The sequence below is a fragment of the Lacerta agilis genome, chromosome 2 (assembly GCF_009819535.1).
Source record: "Lacerta agilis isolate rLacAgi1 chromosome 2, rLacAgi1.pri, whole genome shotgun sequence".
NCBI classification, from domain to species: domain Eukaryota; kingdom Metazoa; phylum Chordata; class Lepidosauria; order Squamata; family Lacertidae; genus Lacerta; species Lacerta agilis.
In genome coordinates this window covers 72,028,164-72,047,095 of record NC_046313.1, presented here as the reverse complement: position 1 = coordinate 72,047,095, position 18,932 = coordinate 72,028,164, and the positions used below count along the sequence as shown (strand labels likewise).

The 18,932-nt window shown below is 42.6% G+C and overlaps 1 protein-coding gene across 1 annotated transcript in view; it reads left to right on the top strand.

Moving 5' to 3' along the window:
* Positions 1–17,444, top strand: part of ITIH3 (inter-alpha-trypsin inhibitor heavy chain 3) — a 32,564-nt gene extending 15,120 nt beyond the window's left edge. Inside the window, exons 10-21 of the mRNA XM_033140721.1 lie at positions 807–932; positions 2,365–2,546; positions 3,650–3,835; positions 4,482–4,621; positions 6,395–6,549; positions 9,139–9,144; positions 11,724–11,783; positions 12,874–12,987; positions 14,045–14,252; positions 14,762–14,934; positions 16,626–16,737; positions 16,834–17,444. Coding sequence (XP_032996612.1) covers positions 807–932; positions 2,365–2,546; positions 3,650–3,835; positions 4,482–4,621; positions 6,395–6,549; positions 9,139–9,144; positions 11,724–11,783; positions 12,874–12,987; positions 14,045–14,252; positions 14,762–14,934; positions 16,626–16,737; positions 16,834–16,963 — 1,592 coding nt within the window. The 3' untranslated portion in view covers positions 16,964–17,444. The remainder of the gene's footprint in view (positions 1–806; positions 933–2,364; positions 2,547–3,649; positions 3,836–4,481; positions 4,622–6,394; positions 6,550–9,138; positions 9,145–11,723; positions 11,784–12,873; positions 12,988–14,044; positions 14,253–14,761; positions 14,935–16,625; positions 16,738–16,833) is intronic.
* The last annotated feature ends 1,488 nt before the right edge of the window (positions 17,445–18,932 follow it).

The window sequence follows — 18,932 nt, the reverse complement described above, 5'->3', positions numbered from 1 at the left end:
GAACCCATCAACAGTATACAAATCAATATGGCTAACCTGATTCAAAAACACACACACACCACTCACACATGAAAACAAAGTCCACCACAGCCAATCACAAGCAAGCAACCACACCCTAGGCCAACCCCAACCCTCTCACCACCAAAGGAACACAAGCGAACAGCAAAAAGAACCTGCACAAGCAATGCTGACACAAAACCACACACTTACATTAAGTAAAATAGAAACATCGCCACCCAACCCCAACCCCACCCACCATGGCCCCCTCCACTTCTTCCCTCCTTTTCTTCCTACTGTAACACTAATGTCTCAACAAATGAAACTGACCTGTAGAAAACGTAACTTGAAAAAAGAGACATTGCACATACTTTTGTAAACCAAGAAATCTTTAATAAAAAATTCATTAAAAAGAACCATTCTGCAGTTTGAAATCAATTTAACAAAACAGTTGCCTGCCATCCAAAAGTTGTCTTGAAACGTAAGGTTTTGCATAATGTCTGGAAGGCAAGAAGAAGTGAGCTGTGCCTCATTGGGGTGGAGTTTCACAGCCTGCCACAGAAAAAGTCCTCTCCATGTTCCCGAAGAAGTGTATTTCAGATGTTACACTATTCAGATTATCTGAAGAGGTAGACAGGTACAGGAGAAGGTGATCCTTCAGATAATGCAATATTCACTCCAAAAGTCTATTTGGCTCTGGCATATTACTGTGGCTTCTCTTTCATGCCACAGAAGAAAATCCACAGTTAGTGATTAAAAGAGCTTTCTAGTCACACTCTGCTTTTACAACTTGCTCCTCTATGTTCCAGCGACAAATCTTTTTGGTGGATTAATAACCGGAATTGATATGCTGAAGGAAGCTCAGAAAGCTGGAACTTTGCCCGAAAGAAGTGCTTCTTTAATTATCATCTTATCCGATGGCTTACCCAATCAAGGTATGTTTCCTGACAAGAAAATAACTTTGACATGTGATAAGATTGCTATGGAAAATGATAAATCTTCACAGAAATTTATAGCAGAGGTGTTATTTCGGATTTCAATTGGTGCAGATCGGAGGAGTAAGGAATTTTCAGTAGAAAGGTCAAGAGTCACAACATTCAAAGGCCTCAATATAGCTCTTTGATACATTCAAAACTGTATTGTGAAAACATGTGTATTTCAAAATGATTTTTAATGGTTATTTTCTGTCTGATACTTTGTTGAAACTATGTCAATATTATTAGTGAGTCCAAAAGTAAGCCTTTCTTCATTGAAGGGATTTTCTCTAGGTCAGTGGTTCCCAATTAACTAATTACTGAGGACCCCCTATTTTTCAAAAGCAACCCCCCCCCCCGTCGGTATGCCCATGTGCTGCTTTCTTGCTGACTGGGAAAAGCTGCTCTGCCTCAGTGCCCAGGCAAAGTAATGCCACGGTGCCTTGTAGTGAGGGCAATCGACTGCCCTGTTCTGCGTCAGCATGAAGAGAAGGCAGCTCAGATCAGCAACGTTAATGACTGAGGTCATCATGCAATATCAGCAGTACAGTACCTTGAAATTGATTGCCTTGCTCTCCCTTGCGCGAGGAGCGATATATTGCTGCGTATTGCTGGGCCAAAATCGTTATTGGGATGTGATTTCAAAACTGATCTTGGCCAATATATTGAAAAACCTTACAGTGCTGAGTCCATAAATTTGTGTTATTACCATGCAAAAATGACAAAAAAAATAGTTGGGGGGAGGCAAGGGATGGGTCCGCGGACCCCCATGAGTTCATTCCACAGACCCCTAGGGGTCTTTGAACCCCTAATTGGGAACCACTGCTCTAGGGTAGAAAGAAGATTCCACCTAAACATTAGGAAGAACTTCCTGACAGTGAGAGCTGTTCAGCAGTGGAATTTGCTACCAAGGAGTGTGGTGGAGTCTCCTTCTTTGGAGGTCTTTAAGCAGAGGCTTGACAGCCATCTGTCAGGAATGCTTTGATGGTGTTTCCTGCTTGGCAGGGGGTTGGACTGGATGGCCCTTGTGGTCTCTTCCAACTCTATGATTCTATGGTGTATGGGCACATTTAGTTGCTCATTGTTATCTATACAAATTCTGTGATGTATTATAAAAATAGTAATTCAATGTGTAGAACATGTGAGTTGGCCAGAAGTATGTTTATTAAACACAGTCACATGGTCTCCATAAATGGCCACCTTGAATTCCTATCTATAAGACAAATGATCCTGCGGAATGTGTTCTAAAAAAAATTCCTATTTGGGAAGAGAAAAACATTAATACTGGTATCTCAGAAACAAGTACAACAGGATTTTTGTTGCTTTTTCCTATAAATGTGTGTAACCATGAGAAACTTATTCAACATTAATTATTGTCTGTGTTTTCATGCAGGAGTGAGTAACACCCAAGAAATTTTACTCAGAGCCAAAAATGCAACTCAAGGGAAATTCCCCATATATAATCTTGGGTTTGGTTATGACCTTGACTATGGCTTTTTAGAAAAGTTGGCAACGGAGAACAATGGAGTGGCTCGTCGTATCTATGAAGATTCCGATTCAGCCCTTCAGTTACAGGTAAAATATGGTAACATTAGGTGACAACTGATTTTTTAAAAAAGGTTAAAACAGATAATCTACTGTCATTTTCAGGATGAAGACTCATCCACTTTAGTACCGCAGCGTGGTATTGTTACACACCACCCCAATCTCCACAAATGGTACAAGATTCCAGGGGTTGCAGGCATATTTAACCAGGGTCTGTGTTCCCTTTTGGGACAATGAGGCACAGCAGATACTGTGGTGTCTTTATTTACACATATGTACAACCTGTGTCACGACTGAGTCAGCCCCGCCAGCTTTCAGTGGAGGAAGTAGGCGGGAAGAGACAGGGTCTAGCCGAGTGCCAACTTCCCCGCCCTCAGGAATGCAGGTTGCCAATGGAACTATCTTGAAGGAGCAGGATCTCCACCAGGTCTCTCAGGGGGAGGGAAAAGGTGAGGAAGAGAAGCTTGACAGTCTGTCTTCTCAGGAAGAAGTTTGAGGGGATCCAATAAGCCCATGGAGTCACCGCTGGGGGAGGGTGTGTGATAGGAGGCGGAAGCAGAAACGTAAGGGGCGGAAATCCCATTTAAGATGGAGGAAGGGGAGGGACTCGCAGAAGAGTCGCCGTAATTCTTGAGGGCGGCAGCTGGGTTAATGCCATCCGACGTTATCTGTGTACTTGATCAATAAATCATTCTCTCTACTTAACTACGCCCCCTGTGTTGTCGAGCTGGAGGCTGGATTCCTGACAACCTACATCTAGATTGAAAGATGGCAGAGCATTCAGAGCATCCTATGAGGGTCTGGCTTTATTTGTTATAATTGTGATGATTATGGCGTTCAGCTGATGAGAACCCCAAATTAACAATTTCAACTTTGGGGTTTTCATCAGCTGTACGCCATAATCATCACAATTATAACAAACAAAGGCTTGACATATCTTGGTTTGCATGTCATGAGTCTATCTCATATATTAAACTCCAGCAGCTAATGAAAACAATTGCTTACATAAATGGACTTTTCCACGATATTCTAATTTTTCGAGTTTCATCTGTATATATGCATTCTTTTTCTCTTTTAAAAAATATGCACCGGAAATGTGTTTAAGTGTTGGTTTATTTATTTTTATTTTCTAGGACTTTTATAATGAGGTGGCCAATCCCTTACTTACAGAAGTAGAGTTTAAGTACCCTGAAAATGCCATCTCTGACTTGACTCAAAATAATTTTAAGCACTATTATGCTGGTTCTGAAATTGTTGTGGCTGGACGTATTATAGACAATGACCTAAACAGTATTAATGCAGAGGTGAAAGCTCATGGGGTAAGTGTCTTGTTAGGTCTCGCAATTATAACGTGTGTATGTGGTTAAACTTTCTTTCCTGACAGTGCTTGCCATTTTAAAAGGTAGGATTATAGCTCTGTAGATAAAGTATCAGCTTCTTGTTTTATGAGTTCATGTTTCCTTGTGTGTGTGTGTGTGTGTGAGAGAGATGCTTGCTTCTGATCCTGTAGCTGCCTATTATTCCCATTATGCAGAAGAGCGCGCAACCCCAGAGTCGTCTGCGACTGGACCTGACGGTCAGGGGTACCTTTACCTTTACCCCATTCCTAACCAACATGGAAGTGAACTTGTCCAGAATTTTCATTCTGTGAGTCACTGCCGTTTAGATCCATATTCTTCAGCTTTCTGTCTGAAAGCTTACCAAAACGAGAGCCCAAGGCCACTTGGCTAACCAACTCCTATAGCTGCCTTTCCCCATAGATATTATGCAGAGGTATGAAATATTTGGAACCCAACCTTGCTTATTTTTCGCTCCCCTTCTTGCTGCTTTTTGTCTTTTGCCTTTTATTTGCAAGCTATTATTTTAAACTGTAAATTACCTTGGTTGCTTTGGAAAAAGGTAGCATACAGATGTTGCAAGCAAGCTAACGAATAAAATGAAGTATTTCTTTAAAATGCCTAACAGGCAGAACAAGACGTGACTTACGCTGAACAATCAGATGTTGAAGAAACAGCTAAAGCTACTGAAGAGCAGAAATACATTTTTGGGGATTTTATTGAGAGACTTTGGGCTTATCTCACCATTCAACAGCTTCTGGAAAAACGGTATTGGACGGTGCTTTCTGATGTCATGAATAAGATCAAAAATTTGGAGAAATATCCCACATCTAATTGAATAAGGCTGAAATCCAATGCAAAATTTCCTTGAGTGTGGACAACTGAACATAGTAGGACTGTACATACATAGGATTGTTCTGGAATTGCCCCCATTTTTTTTTTAGGAGGGGCAACAAGAAGGGCATTTGTCTTAAGTGGGATAAAAGCAATCTTGTAATGGATCAGTCATGCAGGGCTTTTTTTCCAGCCGGAACTCAGTTATGGCACCTCTCAGGTAGGCACCATTGCCATTATAAGAGAACAAGGGTGAGGTTTCTTAGAAAAATAGCACTGGTCTTGTGCTTTGTGAAGGCATTTCAAGTACAGTGAACCTTAAACCCTAAATCTAGCTCTTCAGTTTCGGTCATTCCCCGTAGCCGAAAACTTAAATGCTTGTGACACAGAGAGGTCTCCTACCAAGCTACCAAAGAGGCATCCGATTAAAGATTGTAATCTACCCTTAACAAATATATCCAATGTTCTCTTGAAGCCGTTGGAATTGTGTTCTCTTTCAACCACACTACTGTGTATATTTCAGAATGGTTTGCCCTAATTCATGCGATGTAATCATCTTACATGGCAGTTGCCTAAAACAAAGAACTCTGCCTCTTTTGTTCTCCAACCTCAGCTGATGTTGTCAAATATATTCCCTTTTTGGCACACCATTTTTTTCAAAATTGTTGCTAGAGTTGGATGCAGGATTTGCACTTTCAGCTGCTGCTTATAAGAAAGGCCCTCAGTCTCTAGCAGAGATTTATTGCAGAAGCAGTGTGAATGTAGACACCCTCAGGGGCGTCTTACCCATAGATGTCAGTGGCGTGGGGTGCCAGATTTTGGAGGGCGCCACAGGCTGAGTGTCCAGGAAGGAGAGTCAGGGCACCCTCCCTTCCCCGCTCTGGGGCAGCCCGCTCCTCTCCTCTCAGCTGCCCATTGGAGCGCGCTGTCTCTCCCGCCCCCTCTGGCCGCATCGCTGCCTGCACACCCCCCTGTGGAGTCTGCGAGCGGAGCAGGGAAGCGCCCTGTGCAATCCTGGCACCAAGCAAGGATGGGACAGCCGGCAAGCCACCTGCTTGCTGGCCCTCTTGTCATGCGGACATCCCCAGACAGGGGCAGGTAAAGGGCGCTGGGTGCTTAGAGGAAGGCTTCATGGGAGGTCTGTGCTGCGATCCAGGTGCCTCTTACTTACATGCAGTGCTGAGCATGCGTCGGACCACGCAATGTAAACGCGCTGGACCGAAGTCCCCCCCCCCTTAAAAAAGGCCTACAACTCTGGGAAACAGGGGGGGGGTGCCTCCGCCGGACAGATATTTGCACTACGGTGCCAGATATACTTAAGATGGCCCTGGACACCCTTTATCATTTCTAGAATTATATCTTATTTCCCATCAAGGAACAAATACTTCTATGCAGTTATGTTGCATTTAAAACACAGAAGTTCTGTTTTTAGCTATTATGATGGTTAATAGCCATAGACAGACCTATCTTACATGGAGTTCTCTAATTCTTTTTTAACCATCTGTGTCATTGGCTGCAACACTGAGGTGGCTTATGTGTGGCCCTCCTGATGTTTTGGACCGCAACTCCCATAATTCCTGGTTGTGCTAGATGGGGCTGATGGGAGTTGGAGTCCCAACGACATCTGGAGGGCCCCAGACTAGCCACTTCTGATGTAATACAACATATGGGGGCAACCAATTTACTCGATGCTGTCCTTTCATCCAGCAATATAGCAAAGGGAGACGAAAAGACTAATCTGACTGCTGAAATCTTGGACATGTCTCTGAAATACAAGTTTGTGACTCCATTAACATCTATGGTAGTTACAAAGCCAGAAGACACAGTGAATGAGACTGCAATTGCTGACAAGCCTCTGGAAGGTAGAGATATATTATACCGTTTTTATTTTATTTTACCGGGGGGTTGTGATCCTGACTCCCAATTTCATTGTTGAAGGTGAAGATAAAGTTTGAAAAGCACATGGCACTGCAATGTAGATCTTATTCACTACAAAAATAGCAAATTGACTTGTTTTTCCAAAGGACACAGATTTGTAAGTACACACACAAACACAAACACACACACAAACACATTAAAGTTTCCTGGCCAATAACTGGCAGTGGGAAAGAATATCAGCAGTATTTCTGCTGATACCCAGAAAAGGAAAGTTAAGACTGGTGTTGGTATTTGAATAGGTTCTTAATAGTATTTTGAATAGGTTCTGATGTGGAAGTTCTGTCTTCACACCTTGTTTGAAAGCAGAGTAGAAGGAGTGACAAAGAACGTGTGACAACAATCTGGGATTACATCTTGTTGTATTAAGTAGCTGGTGATTGGCTGACATGACTCCTCATATTCAGAACAGCTGTATGTACAGAACATATCCATCCTAGGTGAACAACTATAAAACATTGGGTTGCATCCAGCTGGTTCACTCCTGCTGGCAGAAGGCTCTTTGATCCAGAGCAGAGATTTCCATAAATGCAGAGGGGAAGGAGGTGATTTTACACTCCCCATTCCCTACCACAGGTTCTGTGTGTGTGCAGAAGAGATACAGGTGGGGGGCGTTTTCCAGAAAAAATTGCACCTCCACTTTCTACTTACAGAATCTTCTGCTGAATCAAAGTAGCCTTCATCTGCAGAAGAACACGAACTGGGTATAAGCCTTAAATGGGATGAGAGAGCATTGTACAAGAACTAAATCTACTTGAAAGCAAAGGCCATTAGATGAGAATAATGATTTATTACGATGATTTCTTACCCACCCTTCAGCATAAAGCTCCAGGGCAAGTTACATGACAGTAGCAAAATACAATATTAAAACAATGCAGTGTCAAAAGAATATGGCGGCTGATACATATATACACCTCAGGTATCATTACCATGCTTGATTCAGTCTGTAGCAATAGAATTCCGCTGACTCTCATGGTGCAGCGGCATTGCTGGATGGCAGAGACTCCTCCCCCCCCCCCCCCAGGCCTCAGCGAGGAATCCCAGGATCAGCCTCGTGTCCTGATGGGCGGCGTGGGTATTGGGAGATGGATCGTAGCCTGCACCCAGGATTGGCAAATGGGGGTCCAAGCTCAGATGTGGGCTGGGCTGGGGGGCAAAGCTGATGGAGCAGGAAGGCTTACCTCAGGTCCATGCCCCGGCCATTTAAACAGCTCTCACCTGGAGCCCTTACCTGTTCTGTTCCTCACCGGGTTTGTCGTTGGGATCTTCTTCATCACCTTGGGAGCCGTCCTCCGACCCTATGGCCACGTTTGCCTTCTTCGCCCAAAGAGATCCCTACTGCTTGCCGCCTCACCTCGCCACTCCGAGCATTGGGGCAATCTCAGGCTTGGATGGAGGGGAGGTTGTAGTCTCTGCCTGCCCCTCCAAATGCTTGGTATCCCGTTAAAAGGATCAGGGGGGGGGGGAGTGGCCATGTCTCCATGCCCAGCCGGGGCCCAGGGCTGACGGCACTCTCCCATACGGTGGTCCCTGTGGGGGTCACCCTATTTGATGTAAGTCTTAGGAACCAGAGCCATAGTTAGGTGATCTTGCGCCTCTGGCAGTACCGTCCATATTGCACCCCCTAGCCATGGACAAATTAGCTCTTTCTGCCTCTCTTCCAACCCGCCCCCTCCACCCATTCAATTCACCCGCATATCATACAAAGACCCTCTATTTAAAACCTTTTCTTATGAGGCAATAATCAATATTTTTATTTATGGACACATTTTTAGCTGATTTTGCGGGCCCCCCTCACCTGTGCTCCTGGCGGGGGACCCTAGCTATGACCCTGTTAGGAACCTCTGCTCAGATTGACCATAGCGTCACTTCTGGCAGGCCCATGCCCAAGCCCCATGCCCAAGCCGAACCCCGTTCATCTGTATTCAATAAAGTTGTGGCCTGTTTTGATCCAATATCAGTCTTTGATTGGGGGTTGGGGAGCACGACGCCTGGAACTGCAAGTGGTTATTCCACAATCCTTTATATATCTGATATCTTGGACGAATCCAGATTCTGTTGAGAATGTTCTACTGTTCGTTTGCTTTCAAAGTGCTTCAGAGCAAGCCCACCCATAAGGTGGAGTGAGGCAGTTGCCTCAGGTGGCAGATCTGGCCTCTTTGTGCATTACTCGGTGCCTCGTGCACTTAGCAGCCACTACCGCCACCTTCTTCTCCGCTGCCTGCTCAACTCCTGCTCCTCTATGACCTCCTTTTACTCCCTTGCTGTGACAGGGCTTCCTCAGGCTGCCTCCAATCACCTCAGACAGTGGCTGCAGAAGAAGTGGAAGCGGCAGCAGTGGTAGGGGGCATTGAGCAAAAGGAGGAGGGGGGCAGGTGAGGAGGGTGTATGTGGTATTTTCTGTTTTCCCTCAAGTGGCAAAATGTCCTAGGCTGAAGTAATCTATGTCAGAATGAATGTTTCTAAATGTTTAACTCTCTCTTTTCTTCTTCTTCTTCTTTTAATGCTGAAAACAGCTGAGGGTAAGTTTTATTGCATTGATCGTTTTACTGTTAATTATTATTTTACTTTAATTATTGAGAAAGTGTATACTAAATAGCTATTAGGTGGAGACCTTTGTCCCTGGCAGGGACAGATTTCACACAGTGTACTAAGTCATTTGTGTACCATGCTGTTTGTTGCTTTGGATGCTTTGGTGATGGAAAGAAAACTGCCCCAATTTCTTTGTAAGGATTTTAAGGAAACTGTTTGGAATTAGTAGTCTAAACTGTGCACAAATGTGGTTAATATTGCTACTGCAATTTTAAATGTTAGTTATGTTAGTGATGTTAGATCTAGAACTCAGAAGTAATAATAATAATAATAATAATAATAATAATATGCCTATACAATAGCCAAATGATAACTGGGCTACTATATAGGAGCTGAACAGACGAGTATAAGGTGTACTTTCTGAAATCCCTCTGCTACAAAACTGTTAAAGGTACAGGAGCTATGCATTCCTTTGTATCTGTCCACCCTAAGAACTGAATGAATCTAATAACATTTTTAAAAATAGGTACAACTTTAACTGGACAGCAGTACATATCTATTATGGTCCATGGCACTCTGACACAATTCCCCCCATATTTATGTTTTATTTCCATGAGAATTTTTGAAAGAATTCTTCTTAAATAAATATTTAAATGCTTGTTGAAATACATTTTTAAATGTACATTTCTCTAAAAACACATATACTTATTTTGCTCAAAATATGTATCTAAATGCCTGTTTTTTTCTCACAACACACATTTAAACATTTATTTTCATTCAGTATACAGATTATATTGCACAGTTGACAAATTTAAACTGCGAAGAACTGTGTCACAACATTTAGAGATCTGCAAAACTAGGGTAGCTATGTTTTGATCTGCACATTGATCCAAAATGTAATTTCAGTATGGGAAGTCCCATAAACATCCCTACGTTATGATAACCATTTAGAAGACAATTAGAGAATATATCATAGGGAAAATAGGGTGCAATGTTTCAAAGCCCCAGAACATGAGCCCAGCAAGAGAGCAGTGTGCAGGGTGGGGACCAAAGGTTGGCAAGCTACCCCAGAAAAAGTAGCAAGTGTCCCCCACCAGAGATACTACCCTTCCCCTAATACCCTGTAGACCCCAAGAACTGTTGTGATATCAGTACAAGCCGAGCTGCGAAGAGCCTTGTCTGCGAGGCACCTGACTAAGAGTCATATTTCACCCTGTGGGAAATCCAACAATCGTTCCACACATGTGATGTCATTGTAATTTACAGATGTACTTTACTTTCTGTTTTGCATCAGGAGATGCAGACGCAATTACAGACAGCTCTGAAATAATGAGCTGGCTACGCAGAGACATTCTGCTCTTTATCTACAATAAAGTAGCTTTAGCCTAAAAGGCTTGTGTGTGTTGTTTTCAAGCTGGGAACAACCGCATATTACATTGTGCCCCTGGACTCCAGAAGCCAGAGGGCACAGAAGCTTCGTCCGCCTTGGGGGTCAGTCTCTCAACTTGCCCCCGCGGGAAGTTTTCATAACAAGAACTCCAGCTACCATTCAAAAATATAGTAAGACCTGTATCTAACCAACTGCACATTACAAAGACTGACATCTGTGGTACATAGGAACATAGACTTGGCTTTATACAACATCAGGCCATCTAACTCAAGTCTTGTCAACAACACTTGCTGGCATCAGCTCTCCTGGGTGGTATGCCACTAAGTTTTACTGAGAGTACACCTGCTGAAATTAATGAGCATTATTAAGCTAGGTCCATTGATTTCAATAGGTCTACTCTGAGTAAGGGATGCGGGTGGCACTGTGGTGTAAACCACAGAGCCTAGGGCTTGCCGATCAGAAGGTTGGTGGTTCGAATCCCCGCGATGGGGTGAGCTCCCGTTGCTCAGTCCCTGCTCCTGCCAACCTAGCAGTTCGAAAGCATGTCGAAGTGCAAGTAGATAAATAGGTACCGCTCCGGCGGGAAGGTAAATGGCGTTTCCGTGCACTGCTCTGGTTTGCCAGAAGCGACTTAGTCATGCTTTGCACATGACCCAGAAAAACTGTCTGCGGACGAACGCCGGCTCCTTTGGCCAGTAAAGCGAGATGAGCGTCGCAACCCCAGAGTCGTTCGCAGGGGTCCCTTTACCTTTACCTTACTCTGAGTAAAACTTAGTAGAATACCACCCAGATTTTCTCTGGAGGTTTGGGGAAACTCCCAGAACAGATCTAAGGGTCGCATGGGTGCTGAGAGGGGTGGTGGTGTGACCCTTCACTGCATGAAATGGAATATTCACCATTGTGCTAGAATACAATCCATAATAATCTGTGTTTATTTTATTGCCTGTATCTTGGTTATTTCACCTCTTTTGTTTATTCCGTAATAACAGCAACATTTTTTCAATGAAACTGTGAAGTAGCATAAGATTCATTGAACCTTTACTTTTGTCTGTTCTGATCAGGAACAGTATACAATCAAGTTATATTTAAATTAGTATGAAAATTCATCTCTCTCTCTCTCTATATATATATATACATTCTGTTTTGCCTCTAGTGTAACATTTTCTTATTTCTACATAGCATCCCGTCCTGTTATTCCATCATATAGTGCACCACCAAGCTATCACAGATATACCAGTGGTGAGTTTTGTTTTGAATTGTTACAGATAATGGATAGGGGGATCTGTGGTCTAAAACACTTACTAAGTTCTACAGTCTCCAAGATAGCATTCCATATTGTGACCAATTTCCATCATAACACAGAGACATATCTGTAGTTCCCAGTTCAGATTTCATGATGAGCCAGGTTTTGAAGAGTTAGGAATGTGCTGGAAGGCTCATGCTCTCCCTCTTCTCTTCTCCTCTCATATTCAAGTTTCCTTCTTTACTTTCTGGTTTTCTCTAACCTTGGTATGCCATGACAATCAAATTGGACAGCATTGCCATGAAGCCATAGTTTGGATAAAGGGCAGGATAGAAATTTAATAATAAATAAATAAATAGACCCCCATGTAAATCAGTAACTCTTAAATCAAATAATTATTACATCACATTAAAATCATTGTCAAATGCAACTCTATTTCTTAAGCTATGACTAAGTTGGGGGGGGGGGTATATGTGTTTGATCCCAGTTAGTAAAGCTATTTTTGTGAGCATAGGTGGTTCTACCATGCTTAAGGCAGAATTACGTACTGTACTATGAAGGAAGCAAGTGGTTCCTAACTCTCTGTTTGCCTCTTAACTCTAATTGGGGAGGCGCATTTGTCAGGGAGAATTGGCAGGTGGGAGAGGGTGGTGCCTAACCCTTCCAGGACTACTTTGTCCCTGCAAATCCCAACAATCCACTCCATACTCCTACTATTTCTCTTCTACAAGACTCTGAGGTTGGAAGTAAGGCTAATTGAGAGGAAAACAGCCTAGGAGGAGGATAATTCATTTAGTTTATGCACCTGAATATCAGTTCAGTTCTGCCCTACAAAGATTCTACCCCCAACCACACCAATGTTCATGTTACTAAGGCAAATACAGGTGTGAGGACTGCTGCAGTAACATGTATTTCCGTCCAAACTTTGTAATGGATTGTGAACTGTTTCTGGAGCACAGTAAGGACGTTACAGGCAGAAATAATTTCTTTCCGCATTTCTGGACTCTTTCTGTATTCTTTAAATGTGAAATGAACTTGTGCTTTCAGAGAACGATCAATGATCTAATTGTAAATATCTATTTGCAGTCGACGCAGATCCTCACTTCATTATTGATGTGCCCCAAAAAGAAGATGCTCTTTGTTTTAACATTAATGAAGAGCCAGGCGTTGTGTTAAACCTAATCAGAGACCCAACTACAGGTAAGCTTTTATCACACATGCTGAGCGTCACTTGCCACTCTCCGAGTGCAGAGCCTGCAGCCTGGAGTCCCATGTAGCTATGAAAGTGCTAAGTACCAGCCTTGCATAAGGACATGGGCTGCTCCTTCTCCTCACCTCTTGGTTGCCATGCAGTCCCATCCATCTGGTACCTACAGCTACCCACTCACCCTCACATACACACACACATGCACCAGCATTGTTTTCCGCCAGTGTGGTGTAGTGGTTAAGAGCGGTGGACTTGTAATCTGGTGAACTGGGTTCGCTTCCCCGCTCCTCCACATGCAGCTGCTGGGTGACCTTGGGCTAGTCACACCTCTCACTCACCTCACAGAGTGTTTGTTGTGGGGGAGGAAGGGAAAGGAGATTGTTAGCCGCTTTGAAGCTCCTTAGGGTAGTGATAAAGTGGGATATCAAATCCAAACTCTTCTTCTTCTACTTTCCAATACAGTGGTACCTTTGGATGTGATCGGGATCCGTTCCGGAGCCCCGTTCACAACCTGAGCAGTCCGCATCCTGAGCGCCGTGTCCGTGCATGTGTGCGATGCGATTTGGCGCTTCTGCCCATGACGTCATTTGACGCGTCTGCGCATGCACGAACCGCCAAACCTGGAAGTAACCCGTTCCAGTACTTCTGGGTTCAGCGCGTTTGTAACCCGCGCCGTTCGCAACCCGCAGCGATCATATCTAGAGGTATGACTGTAGCTACATGCACTTGGAGCCCATTATCTCTGTTCTCACTATACAAGGGAACCTGCAGGGTCTGACAGATGCCTAACTGTGGCTGGGGTGGGAAGTTGGTAAGGCCAGGCTAGAATAACAGGACCTTGGATAGCTTCAAACAGAGAGTTTTCTCCAACAGCAATCTGGGGTTCAGCTAAGGTCTTTTATCTTGTCCTCTTCCAGAAAAGTGGTGTTCCTTAGAGAGGTAGTCCTCTGGCAATTTTTTATATTGTTGTCCTTAGAAAATTGCTCTTTTAGCTAACAAGGCTTATTTTTCTGGGGAAAAAATTACTTATGCCCCTCCTTCTCTTTTTAGGTATTACTGTCAATGGGCAACTTATTGGCGAAAAGAAGAGCAGTAATGATGTAGGATCAATACACAATACCTATATTGGAAGACTTGGGATTCTAAATACACAGTTGAATGTAAAACTTGAAATAACTCCTGAGAGTATCACTCTTCACAATGGCACAAAGCAAATGATGTTCACATGGCTTGATGAAGTCACCTTACTACATCCTAGGTAAAATTCACACACCAAGCATGTTTTAAATTATTATTTTTTCTTAAGCAAAGAAACACAGATAACAGAAGATGTAAAAGATAAGGAAGGACTGTAGCTCAGTGGCAGAGCATCTGCTTGGCATGCAGAAAGTCTCAGGTTCAAGCCCCAGTATGTCTGGGTAGGGCTGAGAATATTCCTGCCTAAAATCCTGGAGAAATGCTGCCAGTCAGTGTTGACCAGCCTTTTTCAACCTCGGGTCGCTAGATGTTGTTGGACTACAACTCCCATCATTCCTTGCTAGCAAGACCAGTGGTCAAGGAGTATGGGAGTTGTAGTCCAACAACATATGGGGACCCAATGTTAAGAAAGGCTGATGTAGATAATGCACCACAGGCCTTACTCAACACAAGGCAGCTTCCTATTCTTAAATACACTTCCCCAAAGTCTTTTATTCGAGTTGCTGTAGCGATTTGTGGTGTTAACCATCGAATGCACCTGTTCACACTGTATTTCTTTATCCAAACTAGTTTGACTTTGAAAATCATTCGAAAAAAGAGCCTGGAATTTTCAATGGGAGAAGGAGCAACGTTTATAGTGGTTTTGCATCAGTCATGGAGGAAAAATGCAGTACATCCGAATTTTCTAGGATTTTACACATTGGATAGTCACAGGTTGTCTGGGCGTACCCATGGTCTATTAGGTATGAATTTGTGAAATGACTGATATGCTGAACATGAAAAAGCAATATTCATTTTCCAGAAGTATGGAAACCTTATTTGAGTTGAAAACCTTTGGGGACAAGGAGTAAACCACAATGTGCAAATATTTAAACAAAGGAGGAAAGTACCAAGTTTGATAGATGGGAGGGGGAGAAGCATGGGGAAAACCTGATACTGTATTTGCTTCTTTGTAAGTTCTGCTGAGCAAAATAAAGCACAATTTTCAGTAAACCTAATAAAGTTAGGCTGTACATTTGTTTGTTTTTAAGTTTGGGGCCTCTTATGTGGATGCAATGCAGCTTCTGAACGTTAAAAATGTAAACAGTGCAGTGTTTTTCCTTAATCCCCCCCCCCAAGTATCTTATAAGGATTGGAATTTTTTTGCCTTGCCATCATTTTGCAAGCTAGGAAACAAGAGCTTAAATGTGCTTAATGACCAGGTTTTCCTATCATTATGCCATTCACAGTGATAGTTACACAATTTTAGACCCTGGACGTAATGGTCTGGAAGTGACTCTTTAAGATGTAATGTGTATTCTTTCACTTACTAGTAACTTAGTTCCGCCATGGCTAGGGGACTCCTACTCATTCTGCAGAGGGGGCCCCTGCCCTAACAGCACCACTGGACATGCATATATTTGGCCTCATCCCATGAAAAACACCCCAGTGGATACCTATTATCTCTTATCAGTCCATAATATTACAGCTACCACAAGAGCAATTGTATTTGACCAGTCTACAAACTAAATAAAACAAAGAAAGAGACCATGTTCCTAACTAGGGATGTTTGAGAAATTTGTTATTTGTAAATTCTGATATAAACTGACCTGATCTGTGGCTCCAGCTCTGAAGGAGACTGGAATTTAGTTATGCATCAGCTTTCCTGCTTTCTGAATGTCCTAGACATGGTTCTCGACTCAATTTAACCAAATGTGTTTTAAAGTCCATGTTTTAAGAGAAAATGTATTTAGGCAGCAATGCTATTCACACATACTCTGGATGAATCAAGCTGCGCTGTACTCAGTGGGACTTCTGAATAGATTTATAGGACTGTACTATATATCTATGGGACGTGGGTGGCGCTGTAGTCTAAACCACTGAGCCTAGGGCTTGCAGATCAGAAAGTCAGCTGTTCAAATCCCTGCGACGGGGTGAGCTCCCGTTGCTCGGTCCCTGCTCCTGCCAACCTAGCAGTTCGAAAGCACATCAAAGTGCAAGTAGATAAATAGGTACCCCTCTGACGGGAATGTAAACACCGTTTCTGTGCACTGCTCTGGTTCGCCAGAAGTGGCTTAGTCATGCTGGCCACATGACCCGGAAGCTGTACGCCGGCTCCCTCGGCCAGTAAAGCGAGATGAGCACCACAACCCCAGAGTCGTTCGCGACTGGACCTAATGGTCAGGGGTCCCTTTACCTTTTCTATATATCTATAGATATGTCTATACACTAGATATACAATGCATATTTTGAGAAAATGCATTTAAAAACACATATTTAAATACATTTTTGGTGCAGAATCTAGTATTACATTAAGTGCCATGAGGAACTACTATTATAATTCCAGTTCTAGATGATTGTGAAAGAACAATTTCCTCAGCACCACTGAAAGATCTTAGTGTGGAAGCAACCCAAACCCATAGTGATAATTGCTATTGCTTTTTTTTACCCTTAGGGCAGTTTTTCCACCCAATTGACTTTAATATACTTGAAGTCCATCCTGGGTCTGATCCTCAGAAACCAGATGCTACAATGATTGTGAAAAATAACCAGCTGACAGTAACCAGGTAAACAGCAATTCAGGTATGTGAGAAATAGTATTTTGCCTGCATGAAGCTCTGGCTTTTAATTTCACTACTGTGTATTTTTTCTTTTCTTTTTAGGGGATGGCAGAAAGATTACACAGAAGATGTAAAGCATGGTACAAATGTCCCTTGTTGGTTTATTCACAACAATGGGGAAGGTCTAATTGATGGCATATACACAGATTACGTTGTTCCTAGCTTGTTTTAGAACAAGATATATTCATCTTTGGCTGCAACACTTTGAAGTGACAGAATATATCAATATTATACCACTAATTATTACCCACCCACCCCCCGTAAAAATGTTGCCATAGGTCAAGGTTTTTTGTGATTCCTGCTTGTATACAACACGAGTACCCTAAGTTCCTACAAAATATTATCAGAAGTAGAATGTGTACTGTAGTCTACAAAGCTAGGGGCTGCTGTTTTCTCTTATTAGTAGAGACTGCTTTGGTGGGTGGTGCAATCATTTCTTTTATGAGCACTCATTCTGATTTCTTCTCTTCATATTAAATGCAGCCAATATTTGCATCATTTAAATGTAGTATTGATAGGAAGAAGTTCAAAGCAAAGGTATCAAAGCACTTCATTTTGTATAATCATTCCAACTGTGATTAAAATTTCAGTTTCAAGGTCATGATTCTTTTTGTGGAAAAGCAGCATACCATTAAACCTATGAATGAATGAATACCTTCAAGTGTGTGTGTTTTCTCTAGCCTCTAGTAGTATAACAGCATGCTTGCAATCTCCTCTGCCAAAAAAAATGCTCCATAGGGTCTCCCAACCCTCTGGAGCAGACTTTGAAGGTGCACAGAGTGCTGGGGGAGGGGGGCAGATCTATTGTACAAAGGGAAACCTGTTGCACAAGTGGAATGGCAGTGTTGGATACAACCCATAAACTTTTGTTTTCTTTGGTACCAATGGAAGGATGCACTGCTGCATGTTCTATCTGCTAACATGTTGTATGTTTATTGGTTCGACGATTGGTGTGTCATGTAAAAGATATTTATGTGCCAAATAGCTGGAACAGTTTCCACATTTATCCCTTTCAGCAGATACCAGGTCAAAAGATACTGGATTTTCAGCCTGTAGTATCCTAACAAAACCTCAGTACTGGTTTTTTGCATGCCCAGTGGTGCCTTTGACATCATATGCTACTCCCACAGCTATGTGAATAGCCGTAGTTGACATTCTAACATTGCAAAAGCATGTTAAGAAATACTCATTTTCAGGCATACTTAACCAACATGAGACATACTGTTTTTTGTATAATATACCCTATTTGGATATTCACATTATAGGGAAACTATTGGGAGGCATTGAAGGGTTAAGGAAGTACCTGAGAATACAGACAGGGATAAGTGCCACTGTACAAGAAATTACAATAAAGTAATGATTTAATATTCTAGTACAGTTCTAGCTCTGACTGGTTTGGATCTCTACATTTCCTCTCAAAGTAGAATTATGCTTCCTTTTTCAAAGTATTTATGAACCTAAGGTTTATGCTGAGGTAAACTAGGTGATTCCCCAAGGACACATGGGGAGCAAAGTTCCTGGGTATACTTTTAAAAAATCATTTTTAAAAAATCCATATTAAAGTAGTGACAAAGTGGCACTAATAAAGAAACGTTCCAGTGTGGCAACAGAAAGCAAACTAAAAATGCTTTTGCAGTTGATCAAAACTATCCAGCAATATCAAGTTATAGGAAAACTGGTGCTATTAACAGTAATCCTTCTGGTTGGTTAATTGGTTTGGCAACTTCCAGGCACATGATGTGTGATGCTAATTATTTCCCCCAAGAGTTAAATGATAACTGCCCAGAGGCAGCTACCAGAGAGCTATGAGATTCAGGTGAGGGTCAGATGATTTGTCAATCCCAGCAGGTATATAAGATGGTCAGATGATTTGTCAATCCCAGCAAGTATATGAGAGGATTCAGGTGAGGGTCAGATGACTTGTCAATCCCAGAAGGTATATAAGAGGACGATCCAGGTCAGATGACTTGTCAATCCCAGCAGGTATATAAGAGGACGACCTGGCCTGCCCAGGCCAAGCCCATCTCTTTCTATTCCGGTACGTTGTCGCCCACAGAGCACAACTATGCTCAAATTGACAAAGAGGCATGTGCCATTCCCTCTGATGCAGATCTGATATATATATATATATATATATATTG